Source organism: Cynara cardunculus, unplaced genomic scaffold, assembly GCF_001531365.2.
Source record: "Cynara cardunculus var. scolymus isolate 2C unplaced genomic scaffold, CcrdV1 Un_Scaffold_509, whole genome shotgun sequence".
Lineage (NCBI taxonomy): Eukaryota > Viridiplantae > Streptophyta > Magnoliopsida > Asterales > Asteraceae > Cynara > Cynara cardunculus.
The window spans coordinates 102,907-117,677 of record NW_020200583.1 but is presented as its reverse complement, the minus strand read 5'-3'; the positions used below and the strand labels follow the sequence as shown (position 1 = coordinate 117,677).

Genomic DNA, 14,771 nt, shown 5'->3' with positions numbered 1-14,771 from the left:
AGTGATATATATTATATATATATATATATATATATATATAGATGGTACTACTCATTTAGATATGATTGTGTTTTTTAATGGGAGATGGTGAAAAAGAAAGAGGTGCCCACTGGAAAATCAGTAGAGAAAAAGTAAAGAATGGGAAAAAGAGAGCTAAAGAGAGACAACAAGACAAGAGAGGGTACAGAAAGCAACAAAAGGGGCTAGGGTTTTCAAAACCATATATTTCCTATCAAAAATCTGTGAGGGATCCACATATATAATCATTTTCATATAATTAACCAATAATATTGCTTATATGGGTTGAGTTCACGTGAGAGCAAGAGCTTTTCGTGAGAACCATAAGATTAATTTATGTTCATTGATCAACTTTATAAACTAATAATCTAATGGTCTAAGGTTGCACGGTGACAATTTTGTGTTTATTGAGAATTCTCGTGGCAATTTTGTGATTATAAATGTTCAGATTATAGATCTAATCCAAGGGTTAAGAATTGGTCTTACGGATCTCACGAAAAACCTTTGGTCTCATATGATCCCAAGTCTTGTTTTTTATATATATATATATATGACCCTTGATCTTAGTTACTGATTGTCCATTGCTGCATGAGCCAAGATCCAAGAAGAAAACATACACGTATCATATCATTAAATTATTATGACCGAAAATTTCCCAAATTCATGAGTATGAAAGTGATTAAATATATGAAAAAGTTCGTAAAAATGACTTAAAAGTGACGATAAATTTAAAAAAAATATAAATGTAGATGAATGAATTTGAATATACTAAAACCAGTTGAAAAAAAAATTTAAGTTGGATTAAAAAGTCAACTCGTCTAAAGGCCAAGTATTGTGACATGGCTCCCCATAACTTTTATTCTCACCCGATCCCTTGTGTAAATGTATATGTATATACGTGTGTATATATACAGGGAAATGTACATTTGAGAAGTAAAAAAGTGATCGTAGTATTTTATCTGGTCAACATTTGCAGCTTTGATCGTGAAACACCGGAGAGTTCCTCGCATGGGTGAAGATAGAAGGGTAGATTCGTACTCTTATAAATTAAATAGGCGGCAAATGGATTCGTACCAGATAATGAACCCGTTTGCTGTCTATTTGTAAAAGTTACGAAACTACCCCTCTATCTTTCGCATATTCATGCAAGAAATTATCCGATATTTCATGGTCAAAGTCGTAAATGTTAGAACGAAGGAAAGGATGCTTCTTTTATGAAATGTGTAAGAGGGAGCTTTGTAGGCATGTGCTTTATGTACATGACTTGCTGAATCAAGGAAAGCAAAAAAGGAACATGAACTTGGACTTGAAAAAAGATGACTTAAAACTGAAAAGAATTTCATAACTGCATCAAACAGCAATAAAAGGCAAAAACTGCAACACATGCTGCTTATCTGCTTTTAAGCAATATCAATATATACATATTTTGAGACATTATTCGGTAAACGTTTATCCAGTAAGTGCTTATTGGGATACCGGATGAACATGGCAAGAGTCAGAAATCAAAAATCTTACTCGGTAAGAGCAATGATAAAGATGAAGAGTCTTACTCGGTAAGTGAATGTGATGACTCTTACGCGGGTAAGCGCTTACCGGATAAATTGTTGCATACGATATCATTTTAATGTACTACAATCTTACATGATAAAATAAATTACAATGTTAACTCGTAACGGTAAGAGCCTACCGGATAAGCATTTAGGTAAACGGTAACTAAATGTTACAAACCGTACAAACTTATTCACATTGTTCTTTTTTTTAGAGGACAAATTATTGAATTTATTTGATTTCCAAATAACGCATTTAATTGTTTCATATGTGAAAAAAGAACATTTGTATGAAATTAGGTAACAAAAACTTTAATTGTTTCATATGAGAACCAATAATTGGTTTGACTTCTTATGAGAAATAAAACAGTCACGTATTAAAAGGCTACATTACAACAAAATCGGGTTTATAGGACGTTCCCAATTTCTAAGCGTTCTAATAGACATCTTTATAGGACTTAGTTTATAGGACAAAAAAATAAAGTGTCCTATCTAAAGGCGTTGTAATAAGTTTATATGACATTTTTTGACGTCGTAATAAGTTTTTTAAGAGACGCTTAATATAAAGCGTCTCGTTAGCAACTTTATAGGACACAATTTGAAAAATTGTCTTATAAAAACAAGTGTCCTATAAAAAATTGAGTTTATAGGACACTTTCTCAAAAGTGTCCTATAAAGTTGCTAATGTGACACTTTGTATTAAAAATGTCCTAAAAAACTTATTAAGACGTCCAAAAGCGTCATATAAACTTATTACAACGCCTTTAGATAGGACGTTTTATATTTTTGGTCCTATAAATTAAGTCTTATAAAGCGGTCTATTGAGACACTTAGAGATTGAGGGCGTCTTATAAACCCAATTTTGGTGTAGTGTTGAAGTATTGTTTCATAAATGAGACAATATTGGTATGAAAGTAAAGTAATATAAACATTTATTGTTTCATATGAGAACCAGTAATTTGTTTGGTATCATATGAGAACCTATATCCCTTGATCGTGGCGTAATAGAATGTAAGCCATGTATCAAAGTTAATCAGCTCTTTTACGGATCAATTGCATCAAGTTCAACCATTCACGGTCTATACTTGCTCGAGACCCCCGATAATCCTAGATATGCTCGTTCACTAGAAATTACACCATGTGGTCAATGGAAAGTTTGACTCTATGAGCCCGCACCATAATGACCCCGATGATCCAATGCCTATTTCTAACTACAATGCGAGAATAACCATCTCTTTTTAAACTATCGAATCGACTTAGAAATTACACATTATGGTCATTAGCCGATGACCGAATCCAAGAGCCTGCACCATAATACCCCCAATAACCAAATGCCTATTTTTGCTTATTGTATGGGAATAACCATCCCATTTTAAACCATCAAACTAACTCATAAATTACGTTATATGGTCAATGGCTGATGACCGACTGTAAGAGCTCGCGTCATAACCCCCCCCCCCCCCCCCCCCCCCCCSATGACCCAATGCCTAGTTCTAGCCACTATACAAGAATAACCATCCGATTTTAAACCAACAAAGATCGACTCCTATGTATGTGGCTCCATTGCATTACAGTCTAAGTTACATGACCCTAAATGAATGACCACACACCCTAAGCATGTAACTTTCAATTAAATATGTCAAAACTGCATATAACTCCAAAAGCTCGACATAAAGCAAAATAAACTGGACAAAATGTCCCCCAAGACCATCTAAGTCAAAACCGAGCCAAAATCTCAAAACTCAATTGACTATTCAATCAAAGTAATTATAAACAATAAAACGCATTTAACCAACTTTTATGCAAACACATGCTCCAAAAGTATGATTAACTCAAAAACTCATCATCGGTTGAGACAAATCAAAAGCCCAAACGAAATCATACTATTTACATTTCCCAAATGTGGCTTAAACAATACTATGTGTTCCCAAACGGTTTATAAACCAAACGTACCCTAACATCAAATAGTTTCCCAAAGAAGACTAAATCATCAAAATCCCCCCACACTTTGTGGTTTATTCATCAAAATGTCCAAAACCTTCAAATAAATGGGTTGCGTTGTCTTGTTCAAATTTTTTTTTATTGTTCTTAGTCCGTACATACTCAATTTTAGTATATATACTATCTATATACTATATTATAAAACATTTGACAAAAACTCTTAAAAACCATTTTTTATGCATAAAGTACTGTTTATTGATACATATTACTTAAAATTCAAAATTACAAGTAATTTTTCATATGTACAGTTTATTAAAGCTCCATGTTTGAACTCGTGTAACTAACTACGGATAAATATAATCAAAAGAGAATAAACATCTTATTTTAAAATATAAAAAAACTAAAATATAATTAGGATAATTATCGAGTTCTATCAAAATAATTAATTATTATCTTTATAAGAAAATTATTTTATTAAACCAAATATAAATTACTTCGTTATTGAACCTAAATTAAATTATAATAAAAATTTGAATTAAAAAATTACACAAAAATTAGAAATTTTAAATAGTTAATTTGATACTAATATCGATATATTTTTTGTCAAATTTTTATGATATTTTCAAATTTATATTATATTAAAAAAATTCAAAATCACGTAAAACCATATTATAACATCGACTGAGATAAATAATAAAATGAAATATTAAAATCAAGATGTATCGCTGCATTGCACGAGTACCCTTGTAGTATATAAAGCATTTGACAAAAATTCTTAAAAACCACTTTTGATGCGTAAATTCATATATGATTATGAAATTGTTTCATATAGTACTTAATAAAATTTTAATAAAACTGTTTAATGTATTTCTCTAAAATTAAAATAATGAAGATGATAATATCCATGATTAACACTCTCCACAATAAAAATGATTAATCAACCTCTCATAATTACAAAAAAATGAACAAAATAAAAAATTATGATTGATTGAATGAGGTTTATACAATAACTTGGTTTGTAAAGTAAACCTCATCTCTCTCTCTCTCTCTCTCTCTATATATATATATATATATATATATATATATATTTCTTAACAGCAATTAGTGATAAACCCGTATTATATAATATGGGTTCAGTGTTATTGCAAAAGAAAAAGTATATGTAGACTATTAATATAATAGACAGATAAAATGAGATGTACAAGAAGTCGAAACAAATACATTTTTAACCGAGTAAAAACCGGTTGAGACGACTTGACAAAATTATATTCAGTTTTCTGAATTTCATAAATAATTTTAACATAAATAAAATACAACCCAAATTAACACATATTTATTTATACTATATTATAAAGTATTTGCAAAAAACTCTTAAGAAATATTTTTTTTATGTATTAAGTACTGTTTATTGATGCAGATTACTTAAAATTCAAGATTATAAATAAATTATGCATATGTACAACTTATTAAAGCTTCATGTTTGAATCTGTGTAACTAATTGCAGATAAACATAATCAAATATTGGATAGGTATCTTATTTTAAATATAAAAAATCTAAAATATATTTAGGATAATCATTGAACTTTAACAAAATACTAATTATCATATTTATAAAAAAAAACTTTTATTATTAAACTATAAAATAAATGACTCGATTATTAAATCTAAATTAAATTATAATAAAAAACTGAATTAAAGTAATTACACAAAAAACAAGAACGTTTAAATATTTAAGTTAATACTAAAATCGATATATTTTTTTCAAATTTTATGAAACCTATAAATTTATATTTTATTCAAAAAATAAAAACATTATCGTTTTTCCAGTACCACATAAAATCGTATTATAACATTGATAGAGACAAAATAAAACGAAACTTTTAAATCGAAATATATTTCGTTACATTGCGCAAATACATAAGTCCTCGGGTCCATCAAAACCCAACATTTTCGTATTGGGCTGTGACCCTCCAGAACTTGGGCCTGGGCCAGACCTATCATCAAAGATACAATACGATCTATTTCTATTGTTTTAAATCAAGAAAAAGTGGCAAACCGACATCGAACCGAGCGTGTTTTTTTATTCATAGATTACAATCGGCAACTGAAAATGAAATGAAGTTCGGGGGTAAGATTGCCTCTCCCTACGACAACGAACCCAACCCAGAATTAACAGGTTGGGTTGAAATTTTCAACTCATTTAAATAAATGGGTTAATCCGTCTTAACCCATTTAAATAAATGGATTGGGTTGGGTTGGGTTGAATTTTTTGACCCGTTTTCAACTCACTTAAAATATTATATAAATTTATTTTATTCTTAATATTATATCTATTTTATTTTTATTTTGTTTCTTCTTAAATATTGGCCCAAGTTTCATGATGACTCATTGTTTTCAATACTTCAATGCTTATAGAAGTTCATTGAAGTCTTCTATAATTGAGGCTATTGTTTGTTTAAGAGATTGGGTATATGGAGAAKRTTTGTTYTAATTTATTATTTGTATATTTCTTCTTATCTTATAAAACCATGTATTTGCTATAAGGCTATAACTAAGTTAATAATTTAATTTATTTACGTAGTACAAATGGAAGCGCATCTTGATGCGCTATGTGGATCAATCATGACAGAGAAGATAGAAGATCAAGAAGAAAGTAATACCGAGAGTGAAATTGGGGTTGATGAAAGTGGAAGTTGAGTTACTTAGAATTTTAAAAAAATTCAATTTATTTTGAACAATATATTTGTTATGGTTGTGTATTATTCAGACTTTGAACAATTTGGTTGAATTTGTGGTTATGTTATGTTTTATTCAAAAAAGTTAAATAGTCTTTTTTTTATTTAAAATTTTAAAAATTAAATAGGTCAACCCAGATTCAACCCATTTATTTAACAGGTTGGATTAAGAAAATCATAAACAAATCAACCCGTTGTCAACTCATTAACCCAACAGATTGGGTTGGGTTGAAAAATCTCAACCCATTTAATTAAATGGGTTGGGTTGAGTTGAGATTTTCAACCTATTTAATAAATAGGTTGAACCCTAACCCAACCTAACCTGGCCCATTGCCACCCCTAATGATCACTGAGTTCATTATAACTGATTTCTTACAGTTTTCTGTATATTATTCAATCAGATAAAGATAATAAAAAAGTTGTTGTTTATATTAATATATATATATATATATGTATATATATATATATATAATTACAAAATTAATTTTTTTATTAAATATTCAAAATAGAACTTAGAAGGGTAATTTTACAACATCGTTTTTAATATTGAGTCCATAAAGTGTATGAATTTGTGAAACTGTGAGTGATGTAATTAGATAAATTAATAAAAAGTGTAAAATTTAAAGTTAAAAGTGTGAAAGGTCACGTCTTGTTAAAAAAAATGCATGTCCTAAGACAGTAAGGGGCGATTTACCTAAACACTTACCCGGTAAGTACTTACCGGTAAAATTCAACATTATCCATTACTTATTGGGTAAGATTGTATTCACTAAAATGCATCGTATGCAACAATTTATCCCGGTAAACGCTAACCATGGTAAGAGTCTTTGTTCTCACTTACCGGGTAAAACTCTGGATTCTTGCATTCGCTCTTACCGGGTAAGATTACTAGCCCTTGTCATATTCATCCGGTAAAGTAAAGTGATTTGGTAAACGTTTACCCGGGTAAGCGTTTGGTAAACAGCACCTAAGACACTATAGGGCTTATAACCTTACATAAATGCTGTAGGGTTTATCGTGACAGCGGAGACGCGTTTTACGCTATTTCACACCATAACAAAAACCATGACACACCTTTTTAAACATTGATATTTAGCAGTAACCAACTCATCTATTTTACCACTAATATGTTAATAAAACATAGAATAGAAGCTAAAGATGACAACGGGGCCGGGGGTCCCGGGAATCGCAATCCCGATGCCCCTATCGAGGAATAATATTTCATCCCTATGGACCTCATCTCGATTGGGGAATCGTGGATTTTTTTTCCCGTCTACATAATTTAATTTCTTTACATAATGTTTTTTATATTGTGTATATAAATGTCAATTTTTTATTTAAACTGCATATAATGTGAAAATATTAATCACCCAATTTTTAATTGTTGCATTTGTAAAAGAGTAACGTAAAAAACGTAGTTCAAACACAAATACATCAATTACAATACTTAATAATTAAAATTTTATATAACCATGTCGTTATATGAATAAAAGTTTCTCACGAACAACCAACTCAATAACCTAATTTCTTTTATAAGTTTTCATCATGGAAGATTGATTATATTTATATATTAAATACATTTATTGAATTTCTCATTATACTTAGAGACCGTTTACCAAACATATATCCGAGTAAACGTTTCCCAAGTCACATTACCTTACGTCGTGATGAAAATGGCAATGATCAAGAATCTTACCCAGTAAGAATGATGCAAGGACCGAGAGTCTTACCTAGTAAGTGAGGACGACGACTCTTACCATGGTTAGTGCTTACCGGATAAATTGTTGCATAAGATGTCGTTTTTGTTGACTAAAATTTTACCCGCTAAGTGATAATGTTGAATTTTACCGTTAAACGCTTAGTAAGTGTTCGGTAAACAACCTCTTAATGTGTGTGTATATATACATAAAAATATATAACTAATATTCTCTGATCCAAGCGAGCTGGAATATCAAGTTCCCAGATAGGAGCAGGTTTTTTTGCCATCCCTAATAGTAAGAAATAAATTCAAGAGAAATTAGAGCAACAACAAATCATTACACAAAACTTAATCATTTGGTGACCCAAATAACATTTTAGAACATGTAGTTTAGTAATCATCAAATAATTGATATATTTTTGAGCATGTAATTGATGCAATGATTGCTTTTTAATGGATAAGAAAACTATAAAGTAGAAAAAAGGTAAAGCAAACAAGATCTTTCCTTTAAGCCAAAGAATCACAAAGATCCTCTCAACCCAAAGAATCACATTCTTACTTCCCTTCAACCCAAAGGATCACATACAAAACAACACTTAGTATCATGTCAACAAACAAATTTGATCGGCTCAAAGTATACATCTTCAATCTGACTCAAACACCCATGGTTTCTTTAAAAAAAGGCATAAGATTCTAATACCCATCACAAGCATTAGAATTCATATCAAGGAAATAAGATGAGATTTTGTACCCACTTTCATCCAAGCCAAGAACCTTGGATTCTTTTCGACATGTGGGTTGATTTGTTTCGAATCCAATCTCTGTCACAACCATGTTTTATAACAACAAAAGCAAACAAACCCAGTATGTCCCAACCAACCAGATAAGATGTAAGCAGATCTTTCCTCTGTTGGTAACGACAAAAGAAATAAGAATTCCAAGGGACCCTTAACAATATACTTTTAGTTTGGAAGGCAAGATGCATTTGCAACAAAGTGGTTGAAAAGATGTGGATTTTTATTTGATGTAGTCAACAGCAACAGAAAGAAAAGACCATTGCTACAAAAAGAATGAAAGAAGCAGCAGCAGATTTGTGACATTTTCATCTCACAAAAATTAATCAAACTGTTAACGACATTTACATCAAAAAGAAACTGCTAAAATCAGAACTACTTACCTTTAATTTTGCAGAAAACAATGAAAGATCTCCTGCCGAACCCTTTAAAAAAAAAGAACGAACCATTCACCGTGCCAATCGCACCCCAATTCGAGGCCTGCACAAAGAATATACTTTTCTTTCATCTAAAAATTGTGGGTCAATTTTCTGCTGCTTTCGCGTGTTTTTTTGTCTTCGTGTTGTTAGAAACTTAGAAACGTTGTTTGGATCCAAGTTAGCAAAGTCAAGCTCTAAGAAAATCTGAATTCAAAGCGACGTGTTCTCCAACCCTATTATCATTGACGGGCCTTTAACTTTAAGTCGCTTTGGACCGCTCTCTAGAGGCAGTGGTTCCCTTGTGCTCTTTCCCAGTTCGTTGTACGAATTATAATCTCTTTGATGGTCTCGGTTTTTGCCCGCGATTTCTTCGTTTCCAATTTTCTTGTACTTAATCGAGAAGGGAGCGGTGGTTCCTTTGACAAACTTTTCTTTTGATACACTTTCTTTGGCTTCTTTAGAGTGGATGGAACTGGGGCTAATGAAGGATCCTGTATTGCCAGCTTTCGAACACTCAGGTACTGAATCATGCCGAGATCTTCCTTCAGGCTGTACCTTCTTCAGTCGTTTAAGCCCCTGTGCATATAAATGTGAATTCGATAACTGGAAAGCCGAAACCACTGTATCACAGAATTGTTTTTTGTACTAGGCTATTTGCACCATGTTAATGAATTCATCACAGAAAAGCTTTAAACCAGCTAGGCTACGTTTGGCAAACTAGCTAATAAACTAGTCATGTTCGTTAAAAACTAGTTGATAACAATGTAACATGACCTAAAGAACATGTAGAAAAATTAACTGGAAAGTACAAGGGGAATAATAGGGGAAAGATGGAAAAAGGCCAATACTTGAACCAGCTTTTCGATAAGCTAGCTTATGGCTAATCAAATGGAACATTTTCATTACCTGATTTTCGAAACTTGAAGGGGCTGAATCATATGTATTTCTGTGCTCTGATTTTGAAGATGAACGACGTTTGACCCTAAACATCTCCGAGTCAGAATCATCACTGTCTTGATATGTATTCCTAATATCCGTAGCAAAATTGCCTCGAGGAGCTTCATCAATCACTGGTAATGCTTCATGTATTTTAGCAGTTACATCTTCGAAAGAATAAGCAGACGGGGCATCTATTATAGTGGAACTACTATCACCATGTACCTGCTATAACATTTTCTTCCCAGTTAGATCTCAATTGTTCTAAAAAATCAAACTAAATGAACCCAATATCTCCGACCTGAGGTGGGGTCTGGGAAGGGTAAGATGTAACGCAGACCTGACCTCTACCCCAGATAATATATCCCAATTGTTCCGAGATGCGTATTTTCCCAAAGCATTAGGGAACGCACAAATATCAAAAATCAATCATACGAGGTAAACAAAGGGAAAAGTTTAATCTTACATGGTTAATTAAAGATATACTCTCTGATGAAGAACAGATTTCAGGACCACCCCGCTTTAGGGTAAAGCCTGGTTCGAACTTGTTCTCAGCTTCGAAAATTTTCACATCAGATCCAAAAACAAGCTTGCAATATGGACTGTAAGCTTCGTCTTCAGTTAGTGGATACAGTTGAGATAGTAGAACCATGTCAGTAGCAATTCCAGATTGCTGTTGGACCTCATTTACAATATCTTTGTCCTGCTCAAACATCCTGGCTACAGCCTCCATCTCTAAGATGTCTTCCCTTACGGAGATAGTAAAGTTGTCTCCACAAGGTAGGTTAAGTAGCTTAAACTCTGGAATGGAAAAATCAACAAATACCACAATTAGGAAAATCAAGAAAACCCACAATTAGAAAATTCAAGAAATACCACAATTGGGAAAATCAAGAAATACCAAAATTAGAAAAATCAAGAAATACCACAATTAGAAAAAGGATTCATATAGAAGATACACTGGAAGAAACAGAAAGGCGAAAGTGATGGCTCAACATACCATGCCGGAGGCACACAGGATGCAGGTAGCAATTGCAGTTGATATACGCTACATAACAGTCACGTTTGCAAATACTGCAAAGAATGGTTCCATGAGAATGTGTTGAAGCACCCATATATTCTCTTGATTTCATTAGACACCAACGGATACGATGTTGGAAACGGATCAAGTTCACGAATGCAGCCTTGATGTTTCGATGAGATATCACATCTGCAGAAGATAGATCTTGATCTTCATATTCCATAGTTGAACGAAGAAGCATAGATTCTTTGCACAAAAGTTCCTCATGAGGAAGGAGAGGTGTTCGGTTTAGAAGGGCATAACGATGACTAGCTATTGATCCCAACAAAAACCAATCACCAATCGCAAAATTTACAGCCTCACTGCAATTGAAACCTAAGTTGTACCAAACTCAAAATATCAGCAGTGTTACTGTAGGGTGATAAAGCTATGGATAAGGAGATCAGGAAGAAACCAAACAAACTCAATATACCCCACCCGATTGTGGGGTCTGGGGAAGGTGAGATATAAACAGACCTAACAACCACCCGAAGAGTAGAGTGGTTGTTTCAGTGAAGACCCCCGGTCTAGTGCATAGTGTGGAAAAAGAGAGATCCAGATTATAATTATGGAAAAAGAACATAAGAAAACCATTTTGAAAAAAAAAGTTAAAAACAATGAAGGCAGTTAAAGTAGATTGGAACTTGGGAAATAATTATACCATGACTAAACCCTGCATGATAGGCACGGGGGAATGTCACCACAAATTCCCCAGGCTTTTGAACAGCCTTGTAAACTGGAACACCGTGTTGTGACAAAATATTTGGAGGAAACAAGGTTGTCTTCCCCAAAAGAACATCAAAAGCGCCATCCTCCCCATTAGTTGATAAAATATCACGAGTGTAAACCTTTTGCCGAACCACCTTTTCAAAATCCAGAGCAGCATGGCCAGGGACACCATACCAGGTTTTTGCAGCTCCACAATGATGATAATTAATGCTGCCGTACGTAATATAACATGAGATACAATGTGGGAAGGTCGACACGTGTAGAAGATATGCACATGATAACGTTATATAACAAAAATACATACCTATATAAGTAATGATCTTCTACATGCCAAGCAAACATACTAAATAGCATCCCAATGTAAAGCATAGGCTCAGTAACTCCCTACAAACATACAAACAATAGCTAAGCAAATGAACATGAAGAATATCTGAAATCAAAGAAGGGAGAATTATCTGAATACCGGAATGGTTGTTTCCAGTAGACGGAGAATGGATTTGGACAGTCTTGAAACTTTCTGAAATCAAAAATGGAACAAAAGCAAGATGTTGGTTAATAAAGATGTTGGGAGTAGGAAACAATCACATTATAGCACAATTATTAAGGGAACACAATCATTAAGGGGAGACAGAATCAAGAATGACGTAACGACCAAAATTTTATATGCAAGCAGCGGTTGCCGTGTCAGAAACATATCATGCATAAAGCAGATGAATTGACTATCAACTATAATGAATATGGGCGATGAAAGTATCATCAAAGACAAGTTTGCATAAAGCAATAAAAATAGAAAAAAGCAAGACGGAAGTTCATTGCAAACAACAAATTCGAATTTGTAATTAGAGATGAAAAGGCCTATGGACATTTTCTTTTCTGAAACAGTACGGACATTTGAAAAAATTGAAGGCATGCACACAACATCTAAAATAGAGGTGTCACAATAAAAAGAAACAAAAACAGAAAACTTTGTAACACTTTCGCTGTTATTCAATTGATGTAAGTAACACCACCACAATTGAGATGCACGTATCAATATAATGACTGCCTTAATGATGAACACACACAAAGCGAAAGCAAGTAAGTGAGAATCAAGATTTTCAAATAACTGAAACAAAATAAAAACCTTCAAATTCCATTTGCTACTTGCAAGTTGATCAGTGGGAGAAGATGAAAACGCACTGCCATCAACATCACATGCATATTCAACACTTTCTGTCTTTCCACAAGCTATTTCATGCCAAAATTCTTTTTCCACATATGTAGCAGGAAGACATCCAGCACTATAATATCTACGAGCAAAAACCTTGTTCGCCATTTTCTCATAATCACGGAATGTATAATTTCTGATGAATAAAAATCATTACTTGACCTGAATAAAGATCACATACTTAGTAATATATCAATATCATATGGGGAACCCACCTTCCACTCATGAAGAAGGTGACCTTATCATCAGTATTCCACTCAGCAAGACGAAGAGGTTGCACTCTTGTGGTAAATTTAAAACCAACTTTCTCTCTCATCAAAACTATACCAGCAGGAACTGAAGCACTCAAAGGCGAAACTATCTTGCATATACCTGAAACACAAAGATTCAAGGGGAAAGGATGTCACACACTGCTTCTTGCGGTAGGAGATCAAAAACATGAAATTGGAGAGAACCCTGATGCACAAGGCAAAGGTACTACGAATTCAAGAAGATGCTACAACTACACAGCAACCGCTATTGCCAGAATGCCAGGGGAGAAGAATAGAATATGAGATAACCCAACATTTGGAGGAGGCAGCTATAATACTTATGGCATAGAGGTAGAGTTTTAATCCCCGGATGACTTTGCTCTCTTAAAACATTCATTACATCTCAACTGCTTTCGGGTCATTAGCTTAAACATTCAAATGTTAGAAACAATATGCCTTTGCACTGTGTAGGCACTCAAGAACAATTATCATGTTTGCAGTTGAATACTGGGACATGATCACTGTAGTGGTTCAATGTAATGCTTATATGGATCATCGTAGTCCTATTAACTTTTAACGAAGCATTACCAAATCTTGAAGCTTCTGGAGCTATCTTTTGCAAATAAACCAAAGGATCATCAAATTCTTCTTTACTTGGAAAGTATACTGGGCACTCTGGGATTTTAGCTGTCCAATCAAGATCATTTGTGTCAAACTTCTCAACCTTCCGCTTTGACATAGCATCTCTCTCATGCATAGCACCAGCAGCAGGTTGACCATACACGTCCAGATTGCTGAATAATCTATCACGATAAGATGCAGAACCTCTTAAAGCATCTCCTCCACTTCTAGTCATTAGGTTAGACACAAATGGAGCATCATTCACAGTGCCAGGTTTCATCCGCTGAAGCCTTTTATGCTTCAGATATTTTATCGAGTCCTCTCTGGAGAAACAAACCCTTCCTTCCACCTGCCAAAACCACATTTTAAGTCAGATTTTCGGGTCATAAATGTCAATGCACCTAGGGGTTCCAACTCATGACTACCAATCGAAGAGGAGCGCAAACCCAAAGCTGCTCTGAATAAACTATCGATACATATAGACGGGTGGCAACCGAGCTTTTACCCCAGAAGAAATTATTAGAAATCTGGATATAAATCTTGATATAGATTGTTCACTTAAAATTTAAAAAAATCTCGTCGTCTCAAGATACCTCTATGTGACTTATCTCTTTTTGTATACTTTATTTCCACGAATTCAATTTCATCTCTTTGATGATGAAAATGAAGAAAGGAATTATTAGCTTAAAAATCAACCTGCATACAGGATTCTTCCAAACAAAGTCAAACAACCGCTTTGAACAGTAAAACCAACGAATTCCTAACAACAAATCGAATAGACGCAAAGCAAGTGAACAATATTATTTCCAGATGT

At 33.3% G+C, this 14,771-nt stretch overlaps 1 protein-coding gene across 1 annotated transcript; it reads right to left on the bottom strand.

Annotated features, from left to right (window-relative positions):
* Positions 1-8,951: 8,951 nt before the first annotated feature.
* On the bottom strand, positions 8,952-14,261 carry LOC112501750 (lysine-specific demethylase JMJ706-like). The gene is made up of 10 exons (XM_025105466.1): positions 13,925-14,261; positions 13,301-13,457; positions 13,002-13,221; positions 12,342-12,395; positions 12,183-12,262; positions 11,811-12,088; positions 11,090-11,485; positions 10,556-10,890; positions 10,060-10,314; positions 8,952-9,729 (listed from the first exon to the last, which is right to left on the bottom strand). Exons 1-10 carry the CDS (start codon positions 14,235-14,237, stop codon positions 9,364-9,366), a joined length of 2,454 nt encoding a protein of 817 aa, XP_024961234.1. The 5' UTR covers positions 14,238-14,261; the 3' UTR covers positions 8,952-9,363.
* Positions 14,262-14,771: the final 510 nt, after the last annotated feature.

Excerpts from the sequence above, each read along its gene's own strand:
- LOC112501750 (XM_025105466.1), bottom strand. The coding sequence starts at position 14,237 with ATGAAACCTGGCACTGTGAATGATGCTCCATTTGTGTCTAACCTAATG. Across the intron at positions 12,089-12,182 it reads GAAGATCATTACTTATATAG|CATTAATTATCATCATTGTG; the intron begins GTATGTATTTTT and ends TACGTACGGCAG. Across the intron at positions 10,315-10,555 it reads GTATATCTTTAATTAACCAT|GTACATGGTGATAGTAGTTC; the intron begins GTAAGATTAAAC and ends ATGTTATAGCAG.